This window comes from Panicum virgatum, chromosome 5K (genome assembly GCF_016808335.1).
Source record: "Panicum virgatum strain AP13 chromosome 5K, P.virgatum_v5, whole genome shotgun sequence".
NCBI classification, from domain to species: Eukaryota; Viridiplantae; Streptophyta; class Magnoliopsida; order Poales; family Poaceae; genus Panicum; species Panicum virgatum.
Window position 1 is genome coordinate 13172191 of NC_053140.1, and position 18553 is coordinate 13190743.

Sequence of the window (18553 nt, forward strand, 5' to 3'; positions counted from 1 at the left end):
GGGGTGATATAGATTTTTTTCTAAAATTTATATGAATATTATAGGGCTTGATGAGGTCGGCAAATTTAATTTGTTACATTTGAAGCAATTTCAGCACCCAAGTAATCGATAAAGTGGCCTGATCTGCTACTCCAAAAATAATTTGTTGGGGCATTCCAGTTTTTTTTCTAGGGGCGGTCCAAAAGATAACTCACTCCTACAAATTAAATGGAACAGGTTACTGTAGCAATTCACCCATCTCTAGAAATACATTTCAAGGTCATTTCCAGAATAATACCATCACCCACCCCTAGATATGGAAACACCATCAACCGCCTCTAGATATGAAAACCCACCTGCTCCTAAAAATCCATTTCCAGGTGCAGGTGATAACGTTATCATCTTAAAATCCATTTCCAGGTGTGGGTCATGCTCTTTGGATGTTAATCTGGTGGCCCAGATTGAAGTTTGCACAGTTTGCACGGAGATGTTGGTTTACACCTGATATATTTCCTTTAAGGATAGAACTATTGTGAAACATTTCACTAGTGATTAATTAGTTTAATTATTGTAGAGTTGTGGCTAATTTACGGCTGACTGTAGCATGTCTATACGGCCGTCCGCTGCAGAGCACTTGGGGTACCGTAAACTATGAGGGGGCAAGGAAAGATAGAAAAAAAGGAATGACACATAAGCACATGCATGCATGCATATGGGAGAAGAAGAATAGATAGTTAACGGTGCTCATGCCATAATTTCAAAAATAAAAAGAAAATAAAAAGACAGTTTCAAAACGGGAGAGCTTCGAAGCAAGATCTCACACCACTATGTTTTAATGATATATTTTTATGAGAGAAAATACTTTTTAGTTATCTAATTTGCTTATTATGTTTGCAAAAATTTCTTATGACTTTACAGAATATTGTTCCACACGCCTGAGTTCGATTAAGTAGTTAATGATATTCATGTTGTGAAGATTCATTGTTTGGTGTGGTTAGTGGATGGATGTAAACAACTTTGTTTTATAGGTGAATGCTTATTGCATTTAGCAATAATAGGCAATTCTAGCAGATCAGTTGAGCATTTTAACTAATTTATTTTGTTATTTTAATTTTCCATTATACATTAAGCAATTTAATTATTTTTGAAAAATATTATTGAAATATATGCAAGTGAGATCTTGTTTTGAAGGTCTATTCAAGAGAGATACAGCTGTGCATTTTGAATTTGATTGATGGTTTAAGAACTACAATTTTTTTAAGTTTTGAATTTGTTTGCATGTGCTCACCAGCCCCACTAGGTATACATTGCACGCAGGGTGGATGAAAAATTAGGTTGTCCTGCAATAGGGCAAATGTACGGCTAGTCCGAATAAAATTATTACCCTATTTTAATTAATTAACGACATGGATATTTGAAAGATCCATTCCAAGGGACACCATATCCTCTGGAGCTTGTATTTATATAACATTCACAATCAGTGAGAATCTCTTGCATTGACACTATAGCAACTCTTTGTCACTTTCATTTCTCTCCAATTTCACTTCCAACAAAGGCAACAACAACCACGGGAGCACAACTCACGTAACATAAATAAAAACACGGACAGTGTGTACTACATCACAGCATCATCATCAGTTCGTCACCCATCTTCATCCGAGCAGCTCGAGGAACATTGACTTGAAGGTGTCCATGTGCGCCCGCCGGAGCATGGACACTGACACCTGCACCCCGTCGCCGTCCCTGGCGCGGACCAGCGCCACCTGCCCGTCGTGGTTCATCGTCACCGGCACCGTCCGCGTCGGCCTCCCCCACCCGAAGTCGGCAGCTTCATACGCCCTGAAGCTCGACGACCCTGACACGTTCACCAGCCGGTCCATGGGGATGGAGCAAATGACCCTGATGGCATCCCAGCCCCTGACCGGGTCCTCCAACATCTCGCGGATCGCGCCCTGGATCGCCGCCGCCGCCAGCGCTCGCTCGCCGCCGCCGCCGCCGCCGCCAGCGCTCGCTCGCCGCCGTGGAGCTCCCGCGCCGGCAGCGCCGCGACGCACGCGCTGAGGCACGCGCCGAAGTAGTCCGCGCCGGCGGGAGGGTCGAGCCGGTCGCGGACGTCGGCCAGGAAGCCCAGGAAAACGTCCTTGTCCGCGGGGACGGACCTGCAGCGCACGAAGCACGTCCAGGGCAGCGCGGCGGCGGTGACGAAGCTGGACGGCCGGCGACACGGCGGCGCGCCTTCACCGAGGTGGACGATGCGCTGCTTCAGCCGCTCGATGTGCTGCGCGTCCAGGGGGAACGTCCAGCGGATGAACTGCAGCCGATCTTCTTGAAGAATCGAGGGCGTCGTCGCCTATGTCCTATTTCCGGTTAGAAAATGGATCGAGTTCCTTCACACACACACACACACAGCGAATTAAGAATGGATCCAAGGTAGGAACGTACCACGGGCAGGTTGGGCGCGTATTTTCTGAGGACCGTACGGGCCAGCTCCTCGCCGCCGGGCAGGGGCAGCTTGACACGCGAGCGATCGAAGCACGGAGGCGGCACGGGCGGTGTGCCCCCCGGCACGCCGCCGCCCACGCCTCCACGTGGAGTAGCTAGCCCAAAATTTTAGCTGGGGCAGAACAGAAAGCAAGTTGACGAGTGACGATGGCGTGCATCGGCCTCCCCATGGCGTCGCGCACCGCGCTGCGTGCGGCGTTCCTCATCCTGATCACGGCCTTGAGCTCGCTCCTCGCATGCAGCAGCTCCCTGAGCTGCTTCGCTAGCTTGCACCAGATCAGCTGGGACTCCTCTAGCACCGCCGCGTGGGAGACTCGCAGACCTTGATGTGGAGCATGCGTGAGAAGATAGGGAGGAAGACGGCGGCGGCAGAGGTGGCAACCGCGCCGAGGCCCTTGGCAGAGGTGAGGGCGAGGAGGACGCGGCGGGAGCCTGAGCGGCCGTAGCCACGTAGGTGAGAGCATTGAGCAGGTGGGTAACGCCACGCATATGACGATAAAGGTGCCGAGCTGGAGGAGCACCCACCGGAGTGGCGCACGTGGCGAGGGCTGCCGCCAGCGGGAGGCGGCTAGGTTCCGCACGTCCGCTCCAGGCTCCCGACGAGCCTTCGATAGGTCGAGGCGTCGGAAGAAACGACCGAAGGAAGGAAAGAGTCAGGAGGGGCGAAGGGAGGAACGACCGGCGACGACGTTGGAGGAACGACCGGTGGCGGCGCTGGAGGAACAACCACCAATGGCGGCAGCAACGATCTGTTCGGGAGGAACGACCAGGGAGGAGAGGTTCAGAGGGGGCGTTGGGCCAGAGGCTTCGGTAAGCGGTCAATGGGCCAAAAACTAAATGGGCCGACTAGCCACCAAAACAAAATCACACGTCTGCTCACCATCTCTTCCTCCAGCAAACAGATCACCGCTGCCTGGAACGCCATGGGAGGGGCTGAGGGGAGGGGTTCCGCTCCACTGGTAGCTGGGGCAGCTGCCCCACCCTGCGGTATGGGAAGCTCCGCCGCTGACCACGAACTTCCACAACGACCGCCCGTCGGCGACGGCGTGGTGCACCGTGACCCCGAGAGCCACCCCGCCTCCGCCCAGGCGCGTGGCCTGCACGGCCAGCAGGGGAGCCGGCAGCTCGGTCATGTCGACCTCCGGGACGAGCCGCTCGAACGTCGGCACGTCGTACTCCTCGTCGCCGGCGAGGCGGCGGACGTCGGCCTCGGACTCCGCGACGACGAACCTGACGCCGCCGCCGTCGGAGGCGGAGCAGCGGATGGCGACGTCGCCGGTGTCCGCGAGGTGGACGAGCTTGCCGGCGAGCGGGGCGTAGTCGGACAGCGTCGCGGCGAGGGAGCACCGGAGGGACTTGACAACGGTGTCGAAGGGCGGCAGCTGGTTGCCCTCGAAGAAGAGGAGGTGCTGGAGCAGTGGAAGTACCACCCACTGGACCTCCATGGCATTGAGCTTGACGTCTCCCGGCGGCAGTGCAGCAGACTTTGCCGGCGGTGCGACGTAGCTGACGTCGACGATTCTCACCGGAGCCATGATGATAGATTGGCAAGACGAAGGAACTGTCTGTTAGAATATCGAGCAGCTGAATTGATCGGCGTATGTCCGATTGTCAGAGATCCAGTTAAAAAGCTCCCGGGATGTGTGAGATTCACCAGAAAATTAAGGCCTCGTTTAGTTCTAAGTTGCTGTTACATCGAATGTGGCAGATGCTAATTTAATATAAAACTAATTAGTAAATGGTTACTATAGCAATTGGTGGTTAAATTATGAACTAATTAAGCTTAATAGATCCATCTCGTAATTAAGTCATGACTTATGTAATTAGTTTTGTAATAAATCTATGTTTAGTACTCCTAATTGATATGTAAACATGCGATGTGACGGAACTTATGACTTAAACCGAAAAAACCAAACGATACCTAAACATGCCCCACGCACGTACCACGATATACTGTCAGTTATATAGTAATAATCTAGTGAAGATACTTTATTAGTTGCATCCTACTATCAGCATCTAAAAATCCGAAAACTCTCACATGGGTGTAAGCATGCTTGTCACCTAGCTACTTACCCTACAAAAAGTCATCTATATAAAAAAATAGAAATAAGATTATCACCAATCACATGAAGACTGTTTCATGTTCCCATCGGTGAAACGTCATTTGGCCTTCCTTTCAGATTCATTTCTTGGATGCCATTTGAACAATGAAGCATCCTGCAACTTCTGCTCTTGGGAGCGTTTCCTGCTCATTCTCATCTGACTGCCAACCAGCACAATAAAACAAAAGAGCATGCATAGCTAGCAAATAACCTCTTTCAGGAATATGCTTGAGCACGTATTCAATAAGACCAAAGTCCATATGAAATTGGATCGTGCGTATTAAATTAACAACAACAGAAGTAAAGGTGAACCTAACCTTTCAATTCCCTTGAAGGTCCACATGCTCCTTCCATTGCTCATGGCCAGTGGCGGATGCAGGATGAGAGGCAAGGGGGGCTGAAACAATGAAAATGTTAATTTGTGTGAAAATTTAATGGTGATTTGATACTTTTGCTATAGTGTTTTACGTGTAATTAGGGGAGCTTAGGGGGGGCTGGAGCCCCCCCTGCTGGATCCGCCGCTGCTCATGGCTGCCATCACCAACAGCAAGCACCCATTGAGCTCAGCATCTCCACTTGCACTCCATGTGAGTGGCGGATGGCAACCTTCTCTAACCATCATGGCTGGACAAACAATAGTCACACTAATCTACAACCAAACTTTTACAACACAAAAACCTCCCATCCCCTTCTTTACGTTTCTGCATTTCATATTTGTAATTTGTGTGCATTTACTTTTTTTTAGAGTGACATCAAGCTGGGATTTGCTATATATTGCAAAACTTATTTTGGGATGATGATTTCACACTAATTGAACTATAGGTGCATATCTAGATAGTATGATCTAATTTATGTTTTGTGAAAATTAGTTTGTGCCATAAGTTAAAGTTTTTAGTTCACTTATCTCACCCCCACCAATTCCTCTGGACCGGTGAAGAAACCTGCTCAGGCGGCTCCCTGCCTCATCGCTTGGGACAAAGCATGCTTGCCTAAGATTGAAGGTAGACTTGGAATCAAAGATTCGGCTACCCAAAATCATTGTTTGCTCCTCAAACTCGTTCATAAGCTCTCTCTGGCTCCCTTTCGTGGCGCAATTGGATTCTCCATGACATAAATTATACATTGTGACCTTGGAGATGGTCCCCCGGATGACTCTTTAATTTCCTCCAACATCCTGTGACCGAACTCTAGCGATACCGTGCACTTACCCGCATTTTTGTGGGGAATGATGGCAGCTCAACCTCATTTTGATTTGACATTCCCAAAAAAAAACCTCATTCTGGTTTGACGATTGGCTTCCTTCGCTCTACCTTCGTTTTTCTGCTCTCTTCGTGATTTTACCACTCCCAGTGAATGACACTGTGGGACCATCTGTGTCTATGAAATGTGAGTCCAATAGCAAAACTGCAAAGACCAATATTTACAGTCTCATTTGCAAATTTCTCTCTCCTCTCCCATGCGGTTCGACCCCATTATTCTGCGGCTTCTGCTCCTCAACCGTCCCTAAACCTCAAGCTTAATTAGACCGCCGCTCGGTATGAACTCACCTCCTTGAGGGAGCTCGTGGCTGGCCTAACACCCTTTCTGCTGAGACGGATGCACGTGTCATGATGCGACCTTTTCTTCTCCTGCTTACAAGTACCTAGCTGCAACTGGGGAGCTCGAGGCCAATGGTGAGCGTATCTGGGTGACAAGGATTCCATCCAAGGTGAAGCTATTATTCACTTGGCTCTTCTCCAATGACCGGCTGCCGACTCGAGCCAACCTCCTCTACAAACACATCCTACGATGCATCGATGAGCAGAATCGACGCATCCCAATTCCTGATTTCCTCCACGATTCTGGATTTTAAATCTCGAACTCCCCTTTCCAACTCTCACCACCTTATTTTTATTTTTCATTGTGCTGCAATTTTAAATTCTGAATTTTTCAAATTGCAAAGATAAATATTCGTCATCACGCAGAACCTCAAATTCCATCCTCTCGCTCCATCTTTTTGTTCAGACTTCACGGATGGTTTTAAATTCATATCCATCCTTTATTGCTTTTAAGTTTCAACAAGGCAATAGGATCGAGAAATGGCAAAAAAAAATCTTCTTAATAAAAGACACTCTTGGTCTAGGTTCTTTAGAAATGACAAACCAAAATGACCTGGTGATTTATGACATCATGCTTTCACTGCGAATTTATTTTGATGCTCTAGAAAAAGTTCAGGATCTTTTTGTTTCCATAAGCTAATAATGGTGACCGCTGTCCTTCAAATCTCAAAGCATGGGGAACTGTTACGCTAGGAGGGTGCCAGTCATTACTGTAACAGCTTCCCCCTGAATTCGCACCCTCCTGCTTGCAGGCTCCAACTCCAAGTGTAATATTCCACTCCGTGGAGATGCCTGGTGGCATAGAGAAGAATCAAAGACATTTATTATAAAAAAAAGAAGAATCAAAGACCAATTTGATAGTTGATTGAGGAAACAGTAAAGTATTTCGTTTACAAGAACATACTTGGAATGCCATCAGTCTTTGTTTCCCCAGCTCCCCACCCCAGTAGGGTGCTAAAACACAATGTGCGCTGCCACAAACGGGATCCTGTTAAAGCATAGTGATTAGAGGGTTAGGCCATAGGAAATTTGCAAAGTTAACACAAGCACAGAAACCAAAACAGAATACTGGAATGGGCAAGGAGGAAGTCAGGACACTGTACCAGTCACAAATATTCTTTATAGAAAATCCTGTATGTTCAAGATATTATAGTTTTGCACATATTCAAATGCATTACTTTTTAATTATATTTTCAGAACATTGATAGTCATAAAATTGAAGTTTCCTTCCACCAAAAGTGGCTGTTAGCCAAGGTGTTTGCACAAAGTAGTGAATGCTTCCAACAAGCTGAACAATAAGATACTTAAGTTCCAGGATAACATAATTTCGTTGAGGCAATGATTGTTATTTATAAACAAAACAAAAGCAGTGAAACCATATTAGTAATGTGCTAAATGCTAATATAGATAGGTGGAATATGATGGTATCAAGATACATCATATTTATTCTAATATAGGTTATTCTCCATGTACACAGTATGTATAGCTTCTAGTCAAAAGAAGATGTGTTTCTAACATCACAATTGGGACAAATACATGTTTCTAAATGAGAAAAATAAGTCATAAGAATATGGACAAGACAGGCAGGAAAACAAAGCATTCATGAGGTACGAGTAAGTTACATCATGAGAGGCCGTTACAAAGTCTGTATACTTATTTGATACTAAAATAGATAATGTTCCATTTTTAAGCTTTATGTTAAGCAATCTTAGCTCCTCCAATGTATATTTTGGAAAAGAGTACGACATCACCTCATCTACCCCAAATTTTGGGTTGAAGAAACGTGTGAAGAAGTCAAAACCAGATCCAGCAGGTGCTGGCCCTGTAACAATAACTCCTCTGCCAGAACACACTTTAATTTCATGAATGTTAGGGATGATATCAGCAACCTCTTTTCCTGATGAAAGCTCCACCTGAAAGCCAATCAGATTTTCTTTTTGTCAGTTACAAGTTTACAACTGAACAAATAGAACTCCCTGTTTATATTTGTTTTTTTTACCTTCACTTGAAGTTCAGACAGCCTAAAATTAGTTTGTCTTATTGTACATAGAAATATGATGTTGTTGAGCAACTGTTTGGAATATGTTACATCTACAGTCATAGACACTGAAGCAGGTAACAACTGAAGTAAGGAGTAGAGGAATTACAATGAGGTCACCAGCTGTCGCCGATTTGTGGACGCTGACAACAGAGGCTCCGTTCAGAGTCTCGGGGATGGACGGCAGCTCGGCAGGATGGCAATCGACAAGGTCAATCATGGGGAAATCCAGCTCGATGAACAGTTTCCCCTCACCTGAAACCGCCGCACTCGCCGGTGCAGCTACCTTCTTGGCGGTGAGAACCCCCGACTTGGTCGCGAATTCGACGAGAGTCTCGTGCTCCGCGAGAACGGATGTGAAGAGGAAGTGGGCGGAGGCCAGCGTCGCGTGGCCGCAGAGCTCGACCTGGAGCGGAGCGGCGGCGCGAAAAAGGGCTCGTGTCAAAGATTGGGTAACGAGCGACTGCGCGACGGTGAGGCGGGCGGGCGGGCGGGCAGGTACCTCGGCGGCGGGGGTGAACCATCGGAGCTGGAACCGCGGGGCGGCAGCGGCGGCTGGGGAGGAGTCGCGGAGCAGGAAGGCGGTCTCGGAGAGGTTGAACTCGGCGGCGACGGACTGCATCCACCGCTCGTCCGCGGCCTTGGCGGCGTCCTGGAGGAGGCAGACCGCGGCCGGGTTGCCCTTGAACGGCTCCGCCGTGAAGGCGTCCACCTGCGACGACCGCACAGCGCCACGTCATGCCTCGTGCAAATCGAGAGAAGGCTGGTTCAAGAGAGTGCAGAGCAGAGCAGTACTGACCACGGCATACTCGATGCCACCCTTGGCCATTCTTGCGACGACGAGTACACCGGGGCTCTCTGCTGTCGCCGGCGCCGGCTGCTGCTCCGGCAATTTTGTGTGTTGGGGTCTTGTAGCGGCGGTAGCCTTCAGGTTTCGCTCATGTGAGTGCGTCGTGTGGGAGTCGGTGAGTGCGTCGTGGCGTCGTGCTGACTGTTGTGCTGACTGTCGAGTGCAGCAATCAGCAGTGACGACATTCAACTTGTCCTGTTCCTGGTGGAGAGTTGGGGACCCACTCCAATGGAGCCAAGATAATAAACTACATATTTTTTCCAAGAAAAAGATAAGAACTACCTGCACACAGTACTGCCTAGCCTGCTAATGTTTGGAACGGTGAGAAATGGCGCGGGAATTGCATTGCAGCGTGGCGAGATGCCGAATTTGAAACGGAGACGTGCCTAGCCAGATGAAGCCAGAAGACGCCATGGTCACTTGGCACTTGGTCAGGCTTCCACTTGGGCATCAAATACAGAAATACTCAAGTCCTTCACGGTCCAGTCGAAGACTCAAGACACTGCAGTGTATCCGAGACAGTATATGGGAGCACCTAGCATCTTTAGTTCTTTACAAAGATAAAAGGAGTTTTCATTTATTTACTGCAGCTGAGCAAGCATGCTGCACGAGCAAACTGAAGGCATCCCAGGTTCGTTGGTAAGCTCAGATCTGGTCAAGAATCACCTCCGCGCTAGAAACCTTGAAATTGGAGGGTGCTTCCTCAACATTGAATGACTTGATCTTGCCATCATCAACGAAAGCCGACCACCTGATGTTGTCAAGATTTCAATTCGATGACAGAACAAAAGAATTACAAATCAGTCATCAAGCTGTATGTTTTGCGGCAATGAGTACTAGAATTAGGGCATATATTTCATGCTCCTTGTACAATGGAATTAAAGAAAAAAGACACTCTTAAAGCTGTTGTTGCATTGTTACACCACATGATGCCTTCTATACTATTTTGAACATACTGAAATGAAAGCAACATTTCAGCAGATGGTGGACAGTTTCGTTTTGCATGCAGCTGCAGCAGGTTTTCTGGGTGATAATATGGGAATCGCTGGGATATAACTTGCATAAACGATCCTAAGAGAAGCTCAACTCAATGAAGCCAAATTTAGTCAGAGAACTAGGGCAATTTAACTATCAGGCCATGTGATAGGTAACTCGAACTAAACTACATCACACCTTTGTCCAACTGTAAGATAAAGGTTAACAGTTTAAGAATAGTAAAGAGTTGACTCCACTGACCTGTGAGATCGACGGCCGAGCAAAGCAGCAGATAGGTCTATCTCCAAATCCAAACTTTTGTGGAAACTCCCATCAAAGTCACCGTAGAACTCAATCTGATATAAAATTTCCAACATCATGAAAATAGATGAAATATGAGTATGTTATCTGGACAAAATCAATATAAATGACTATGAGCTGGATGGACAAAAAATTGCAAATCTGTATATGCAAAAAATTCCTAAATTCAGATCTAAATCGAAAATTTAATTTGTTCTGCACGATCACTCTAGAGAAACTTACGCTGAACTTATATGAGACATATGACATGAAACTTGCAGAAGCATCACATTCATGCATAATCTCAACAAGTTGGGGGTGGAGTTGCCATATTAGGCAGGAGAACAAGGAAAATATCACATCTTGTTTTCATGTGGAACACAATTATCAATAGTAAACGTATTAGTGAGTTAGGTGGTAGGGGAATACAATGACTGAACATCAAATAAGTATAAACACTTAATAGCATAAGGCAGGTGGTCATATCTCATTGACAATAGCACGGTCTTGGATACATTCATTACATACCCATATTAGAATTTTTCTTTCAGCTAAAATGGTAATCATGTAAACAATGGAGATTAAAGGGTGATTACTTACTGCATCTTTAGCCTGTAGCTTTTCTGCCCATCCATTCAGGACATACGGGTCATTCACAGCTACACAGATAACAGAGTCAATCCCTTTTGCTTTCAACTTATCAATGTTGTTCTTGTAACTAGGAACATGTGATTGTGAACAAACTCCTGTATATGCCCCCTGGAATAAATTGAAAATGTAGTTACCAAAACATATGTTCGGTAACTCATTCAAAGTAAGAGGGTTAAGTCTTCTTTCAGAATGAAGGATGGAGAAGGCAGATCACAATATAAAGAATATCCAAGGTGTAAATCTACAAATCCAATGGATTGAGTCAAGGATTACCAAGCAAGATCAACAGCAATGCCTAGAAATTCTGAGTGCAGGATGAGATATTTGACAATGAATTCTAGTGGCAATAGAAAATGAAACACAGATTATGTGCAATGCTCATTCAGATTACCTAGAGTACTCATATCTTCACCTCAATGCCCTATCAGACGAGAGGAATTGAATGTTTTTTTTCAGACAAAAAACTATCCCCTGCTTTGTTCGAAGCATAGTACCAGGTTCAAGTATGAGTCTGCTATCCTAGGCATTAGAGCTAAGCATTGCCATTTTGTAGGTACACAATCTGACATATAGTCTTCAACAAGCTCCAAAGCCCAAATAGAGACAGTAGAAGAGCCACCTCAGATTCCACAGTGGCCACTGAGACGACTGAACTTGCCAATCCCTTCGTCAATTCCCCAATCAACGTCCTACCAATAAAAAGCCCACAGCCATTCCCTAATCCCCAGATGCAAGTTCAACACTAGCACACCTAACGCAACAATTCTGCAATAATGTAGACAAAGTCCTCATCTAGAAACCCTGAGATGACCAGGCATATACATGAAGAACAACAGAATCAAACAAGTGGGGGGAGGGGAACTCACAGGCAAGCCGAAGATGACCACCTTCTTCCCCTGCAAACACAAGGAAGACACGCCAAGGATTTCCGGTCAGCACACGATCAGACGATGGAAGGCGGTCGCGGGGGAGGCGGCTGTTGCGTACGCAGAAGATGTCCTTGAGAGGCGTGGTGGAGAACTTGGAGGCGACGCCCTCGTCCCAGGACCGCGCCTTCTGCAGCGACACGCCGGGCGCCGCCGAGACGATGTCGGACCCCACCGACGCGAACCCCCTCGCCGCGCCCCACAGCACCGCGGCCGAGCCCCTCGCCCTCCTCGCCGCCAGCGCCGACGCCATAGATTCCTTTCCCCCCCCCCTTCTCTGCGACTCTCCTGACGTCGTCTCTCACTCTGTCTCAGTCTCAGCGGCGAGATAAGATGGGAGTGCTCCGTAGGCAGGCTAACAATGCTGCTGCCGATTGGATCAGGATGATTTGGGCTGCCGTTGGAAGAAAAAGGAGTTTAATTTCAGTCCAGGCCCACTGCGGATAGACAAGTGCAACTTGTCTGTTCATATGTCCAGGCCCACTTTCACCGTAAACAAGAAGCTACAAGTTTGAGAGAATACTTGGTGCCATGTCATCGTTTTTTTTCTTTTGGTGCATGCCATCTTCGGCTGTGTTTAGTTACAAAATCAAAATTCCAAATTTTTTTTTCGACACTTGTATGGAGACTTAAATCTAGACGAAATAAAAAACGCATTGCGACTGCTGTCTGTAAATGGCGAGACGAATCTAATAAACCTAATTAGGCTGGAATTAGATGCTAAATTGCGACAGTAATGCTACAGTAAATAACCTCTAATGATGGATTAATTAGGCTCATTAGATTCGTCTCGCAATTTACAGACGAGTTCTGTAATTATTTTTGTGATTAGTCTATGTTTAGTATTTCAAATGTAGAAAGATGCATTTTCAAAAACTTTACAACGTGCAACTAAACACGATCTTCTTCTTTTTTTCTATGTGACACCTCAATTATAATAAGAAAAAAGAAGTCGTTGTTGACTAACCAGTAAGAGTCATGGCTCACGAGGGAACTCTGTTACGGGGTCACACTCGAGAGAGAGCAAAGCAGTGTGATAAAAAAAATCATAGTAAGAATCAACACATTGTTATCAGATGATGCCATCTCGAATATACAGACTGTTTAAGGGAAAAGGAGCTACGAAAAGAACAGAAAATGAAAGAAAGCCAGTCGACATTGGATGTACTAGCGTTTCTCTCTCTCTATATATATAAAAGCGCCAAACCTACTCGGAAGGGTACATGTCGAAAAAAACTCCATCGCCATTCGATCTCGCATCCATGGTAGAAATTTCATGTGCACAGTACTTCACCGAAGTCATCATTTTACAGGCGTTTCAGGTCATCGGTTCACACGGCACGGCAGCCATTCGGCCTCCCCTTCAGCGCCTTGTCTTCTCAAACTGACAAGGCTGTGTCACGGCAGCGCACGCCTCTCCGCGTTTTTACTGTACATGCCGCGCTGTTTTCTTCCTTTCACACTGCAGCGCCCGCCTCTTCTCGTTTTTTTCCATGTTTGGTTAGGGGTGAAAAAAATTTCATGAAAATTTTTAGCAACTTTGACCGCTAATTAGAATACTAAATAAAATCTAATTACCGAATCACCTCCAAAACTATGGTATTGTAGCACTTACTGTGGCCAATGAGACATTTGACCGTACGATTAGGAAATTATTAGACGCGGTGACTGTAGCATCATTGTAGTCAATTATGATGAAATTTAGCTTATTAGATTCATCTTGAAAAGTTATATCTATCTATAAAAAAGTTTCACAAATAAATTTTATTTAATATTTTATGCACGCATTTGTTTTTTTGAAAAAAAATTTCGTCATGTAAACCGAACACGGCCTTTTTTTCAGCGGCACCCGCCGAGCGTCGCTTTCCGTTTCTTCCTTCGCCACTACTGGCGCGGTCGTGAACCCTGTCTACTGATATCAGGTTTGCGGCTTCCACTGCAGCTGCTCCTCCGCACCGCAAACACCCCCCGCCCCCCGCATCCCGCGCCGCCGCCGCAGCCCCGCCCCCTCCACGGACCCTGCGCCGCCGCCGCCGCCGCCGCCGCGCGGCGAGGCGGATCTGACATCCGCCGCGTCTCCCGGCGGCGCGGCGGGCTAAGCTTAGCAAGCTCGGCCTCGACCGGCTCCTCCCCGGTGGAGCTCGGCCGCGGCTCTTTGCGCACAGACTCCCGGCGGCGCAACGGACGGAAGACCCCAGCGGCGACGACGGCGGCCGGCTGCCAAGGCTCACGGCCCTTGAAGACGCAAGATGAGAGGGGGAAGATGGACGGGATCTCGCTCGACGGGCGGATCTCGGCCTCGAGCGGCAGGCGATCCTCAGCCGCGTCTCCTGGCGGCGCGACGAGTGGAACCCGGCCAAGGCTCCTAGCGTCGCGGCGGGCGAAGCTCGGGCTCGATCGGCTCCCCCCCGGTGGAACTCGGCCGCGGCTCCTCCCCGGCGGGTGGAGGACTCCGGCGGCGGCGGCGGCCCACCCTCCTCCTCGGCGGCGGCGGCGGCCCAAGAAACGATATGAGGGAACACGGCGTCCAGGAACCCCGCCGGCAGGTGCGGCTGCGTGTCCGGCCGCACCACCCACAGGAACGGCCGCCCCGTCGACGCCAGCCCGTGCGCCATCTCTGCGACCTCGCAGGGGGTCAGCACCACCACGCTGCCCACCGACGCGTACACCACGGACCGCGGCGGCTGCGCGTCCAGCCACTCCGCGCAGTCGTCGGCGGCCTTGATCAGGTCCCCGCGCACCGCGTCCTCATCCTCCTGCCCCTCCTGCTGCTGGAAGCTTGATGAGCGGGCCCGCGGGTCTTCACAGGTATTTCTGTGTGAGAGTTGTGATCCGGTTAGTTTCTGTTCACATCGATGGATCTTTCTTTGTACTTTCTCCCTTTGCTGGAAAAAAAACTCCCTTTTCTGCTCTTCGCGTTCTTGCAAGAAAAACTATGGCGGCTTCTCTCTGCTACTTCTTTGTTTGTTTAGACTTGATTTTCGTTTTTCTTGCTTTCTATATGCGTGTATATCTACAACGAGGCTCCGGTGCAGTAACTGCACGTGCAGTTGTGCCGCTGACACGTGGGCCCACGGCGCATGGGCCCACACGTCAGCGTAACTGCACGTGCAGTTACCGCACTTCTTTCCCTGAGCTGGAAGGTCTTAGTTTTTTGGTTCTGAGATTTCTTCTCCTAGCAGCTAGATGACTAGATCGCTAGATCTTTGATCCTGGGCAAGGCAAGACGTTTTATATCTAGCCAACTCCTGTCAGCTTCTTGATTTGCGAGTTTTTTGGTAACCAAATTATATTCTTGGATAAAATTTCCTTGCAAGATTGAGTTGCTCTTTTTACATTTGATCCTTTATTTGCTTCGGCAAGTTGTTGTTGTTGAACGAGAAAAGAAGCTCCTTGATTCATCTCAGTGGCTTGCTGCTGTTTCAGGATTTCATTTTTTAGCTTCTTTCCCCCAACAAATCCTGTGTTCTTTTGGCTGATTTCGTCGGATGAATTTGCTTGCTTGATCGTAGTGTGCTACTACCTCTCTACAGCGGTTGGATCTTTAAGCTCCTCTCATGAATCACGATATATGCGCTTCAGACGATCAGAATCTGCGCTCTCATACATGTGAAAACTTGCTGACTTTCAGCCGAGATCTCCAGCATGGGGAGGGCAAGGATTGAGATCAAGAGGATCGAGAACAACACGAGCCGGCAGGTCACCTTCTGCAAGCGTCGCAACGGGCTTCTCAAGAAGGCTTACGAGCTCTCAGTCCTCTGCGACGCTGAGGTGGCGCTCATCGTCTTCTCCAGCAGGGGCCGCCTCTACGAGTACTCAAACAACAGGTGCGTGGCTGTGCATCGATAGATCTCTGAGCTTGCATCTTGGTAGCCTGGTAGCCGTGTATGCCTTGTATAACCTGACTCCGACTTTGCTGGGTTTCCCTCTTACATAGTATTCCTGCACTTGAAATCAGGGAGTTCTCGCTGAAATTTTAAAACCAATAATAGGGAAGGGACTTAAACCTATTGATACCTGGAAGCAAAGGGGAAAAAGTTAGAAAGGTTGGATATTGAATCATATTTTCTGTGCTTTCAAGTTTGCACTGAGTACAATACTGCATGTTTTTCTGCACTAATCTATGCCATAGCCTATGCTGACCAGTGGCTTACGCTCCAAAATGCAGTGCTTGATTTCTTCCTAATTCGTTAGATCTAATTAGTGATTGATTTACAGGTCACAGGGACGCCCATGGATTTGTTGTTACCAACAAAGGAGCTCTAATAGTGAGTGCATCATCTCAGCACCCATTTACTGCCCATCAAGCATCGTTTGGTGAATTGAACTAAATTTCTTTTAATTAACTGAACTATCATGCTGCTCTTACTGAAATATTAGATATTTCAGAAAATATCAATGAGAAAAAAAAATACTTACCTAAAGTTTCAAGAGTTTGTATAGCTGAAAGTTGCTCTGCAGATGCTGTCTTGAAATAAGAGTAGTAGTACTTCCCTGTGAAAAATGTGTTATGCCAAGAGTTTTATCTGCTGATATGCAGTTCCTGAAACGTAAAGCTCTTATTACTTCTGCTTATCAGCACTAAGCTCTTGTACATTTGATTTAATCAACCAACCTTTAATTTTAGTCTTCATAGGATTACCGTTTGCAATAAAAACAAATACAATAGCATCTTCCTTCCATCATTTGTTTGACATCTAAATCCATTACTACAGCCCAGTCGCATGTAGCTAACATGAACCTTGTAGCAGTAATATTGTAGTGACAGCTAAAAATAACTTTAAGTATGAAACAGCAAATTGTTAACATAGTCTTCCACCATTTAGAAACAACAGTCTCGTCCATGAGCAACATGGCATAATTGTCGCTCAGACATTCCACTGTCCCCAGGAAAAAAAGTAGAAGAAAATAATTTCAGAATTAATTGTAACTTGCAGAGCCAAGTAAGACCAGCTAAACTGACAGTAGTAGTCATCTGCCCCCGAAAGTGAGGCTCCACCAGTGAACACGACATCTGCCCCTTCACTTATCATTCAACAATCACCATATGGTCAGCTAACTAACACACCTTTGGTTCGCATACTTATATTCTGGCTGTCCAAATGTATCACTTTAAACAACTCCAAGCTATAAAAAAAATGCAACTATCATGCCCTTATTTGTGGGCAATTAGGCAAACTATTTTTTGCTGCACACTATAGATTGCTTCATGCCCTTCTGAACTCGCACTATGATAGTATACTATGTTGCATACTCTTTATATATTTAGAATTCAGTAAATTGTTTTTTTTGGCCTGATCCTAACTCAAATATTTCTCTGTATAACCTTTCAATACTGTGTACAAAGCACACTCATATATACAAATTTGATACTACAATCACTTCTCATCAACAAAGGAATTAAATTGCATACAGCAAATTTAAAGTAGGATCACCTTGTACACCATACTGCATTCTGCACACTGCATGCATTTGTAAATAAAAAAATTGCGGATATTGCCTTTGACAGTTCATGTCTAATTTCTGAATCATGAGGCCAAATTCAGATGCTAGACTACTTTGTTTCCAAGGTAAGCCTGCCTAGACAAAATACATATGTTACTTTCAAGGTTTTAAAAAACGCTAGACGCTAGGTGAATGCTAGCCTATGGTTTAAAGTTTTTTGTGATTAAACATAGATTAAACGTCTTTTGTAATTAAACGACACTGTGATTAAACGCAACGCTAGGCCAAAGTTTAGAGTTTAATCAAGATTAAACGTAGTTTTAAAACGTTTTTTAAAACAGGGGTTACTTTCTTATGCTTCCAAATACATATGCTTACTATACTAGCAAAATTCCTCCTAATACTACCTTTGTGCAGCAAGAAGTGACAAGCCTTCCGTAGCCATTGGTGGAAACGACTATCAAGCATCTTGTCAGCTGCATTAGTACCATTACACGATAGCATCGAAATCTACATTATCTACCTCCTGTAGTACCATCTGCCCAGCGTTACCCAAATCACCTATGCTGCCACTAAGCGTGGTCACCACTGCCCAAGCAATGTAGCTACTTCCTTTTTTAGTTCTCTTCCCCTTCGGTCGTACTGACTCTGTTATAATGAACCATATGCTGTATAATATCTAGATGTATTATTGGTTGCCTACAATCTGTAACTTCCTAATAATGTTTAAATGTCGAATCAACCGTACCTCCATTTATTTGTGGAAAATAAAATACTCAGACAACCTAAATTGCAAAATAGAATTTACAGAGTAGGTATCCTTGAAACTGGATCATATACACAGAGTGATACATGCCTTGCACTTAGCAATTTTCACATTGTAGAAATTCTGTGGAATCCTATTACTGCAGATATCCCAAACATTTATGCTATCGTTTGTAATGACCACTGCTAAGTGAACAACAGTACTGTCAAACCTCTTATGTATTGTGTTCGGCTGCATTTAGACATTTATGTCCTAGAAACAATAAACTTCCTTAGTTGTATGCACTATTATATATGTTTATTTCCTGATCTTACATTTGGTTGCATATAATATGTTGCCTATTTGTTTGCTACTATATTTACACAACAAACTTATACACCTCGGCCAGCACCGCGTGCGATGGCGCGTTCTCCACTAGTAT

The 18553-nt window shown here is 46.2% G+C and overlaps 3 protein-coding genes and 1 pseudogene across 7 annotated transcripts; 1 reads left to right on the plus strand and 3 right to left on the minus strand.

Moving 5' to 3' along the window:
- Positions 1-1424: 1424 nt before the first annotated feature.
- Positions 1425-4039, minus strand: LOC120710531 (annotated as a pseudogene).
- Positions 4040-6597: 2558 nt separating this feature from the next.
- LOC120706459 (uncharacterized isomerase BH0283-like) lies at positions 6598-9161 on the minus strand. Its single transcript, XM_039991118.1, has 6 exons — positions 9019-9161; positions 8722-8931; positions 8329-8625; positions 7933-8094; positions 7086-7169; positions 6598-6981 (listed from the first exon to the last, which is right to left on the minus strand). The coding sequence occupies exons 1-6, from the start codon at positions 9046-9048 to the stop codon at positions 6889-6891; spliced, it is 876 nt and encodes a 291-aa protein (XP_039847052.1). The 5' UTR covers positions 9049-9161; the 3' UTR covers positions 6598-6888.
- Positions 9162-9414: 253 nt separating this feature from the next.
- LOC120706460 (peroxiredoxin-2F, mitochondrial-like) lies at positions 9415-12307 on the minus strand. Its single transcript, XM_039991120.1, has 5 exons — positions 11983-12307; positions 11862-11891; positions 10945-11103; positions 10306-10400; positions 9415-9820 (listed from the first exon to the last, which is right to left on the minus strand). The coding sequence occupies exons 1-5, from the start codon at positions 12172-12174 to the stop codon at positions 9715-9717; spliced, it is 582 nt and encodes a 193-aa protein (XP_039847054.1). The 5' UTR covers positions 12175-12307; the 3' UTR covers positions 9415-9714.
- Positions 12308-13837: 1530 nt separating this feature from the next.
- Positions 13838-18108, plus strand: LOC120706462 (agamous-like MADS-box protein AGL11). 5 transcript variants are annotated; one of them, XR_005688303.1, is made up of 5 exons: positions 15054-15199; positions 15348-15456; positions 15553-15748; positions 16140-16189; positions 17784-18089. XR_005688303.1 is itself a non-coding variant. In XM_039991122.1 (4 exons), the coding sequence occupies exons 2-4, from the start codon at positions 15567-15569 to the stop codon at positions 17849-17851; spliced, it is 300 nt and encodes a 99-aa protein (XP_039847056.1). In that variant the 5' UTR covers positions 15052-15142; positions 15553-15566; the 3' UTR covers positions 17852-18071. The 5 variants fall into 5 exon arrangements, 2 of the variants coding, with proteins under 2 accessions (XP_039847056.1, XP_039847055.1); XR_005688301.1 differs by lacking the exons at positions 15054-15199; positions 15348-15456 and adding an exon at positions 13838-14729 and having other exon boundaries at positions 17784-18108; XR_005688302.1 differs by lacking the exons at positions 15054-15199; positions 15348-15456 and adding an exon at positions 14643-14729 and having other exon boundaries at positions 16140-17491; positions 17784-18071.
- The last annotated feature ends 445 nt before the right edge of the window (positions 18109-18553 follow it).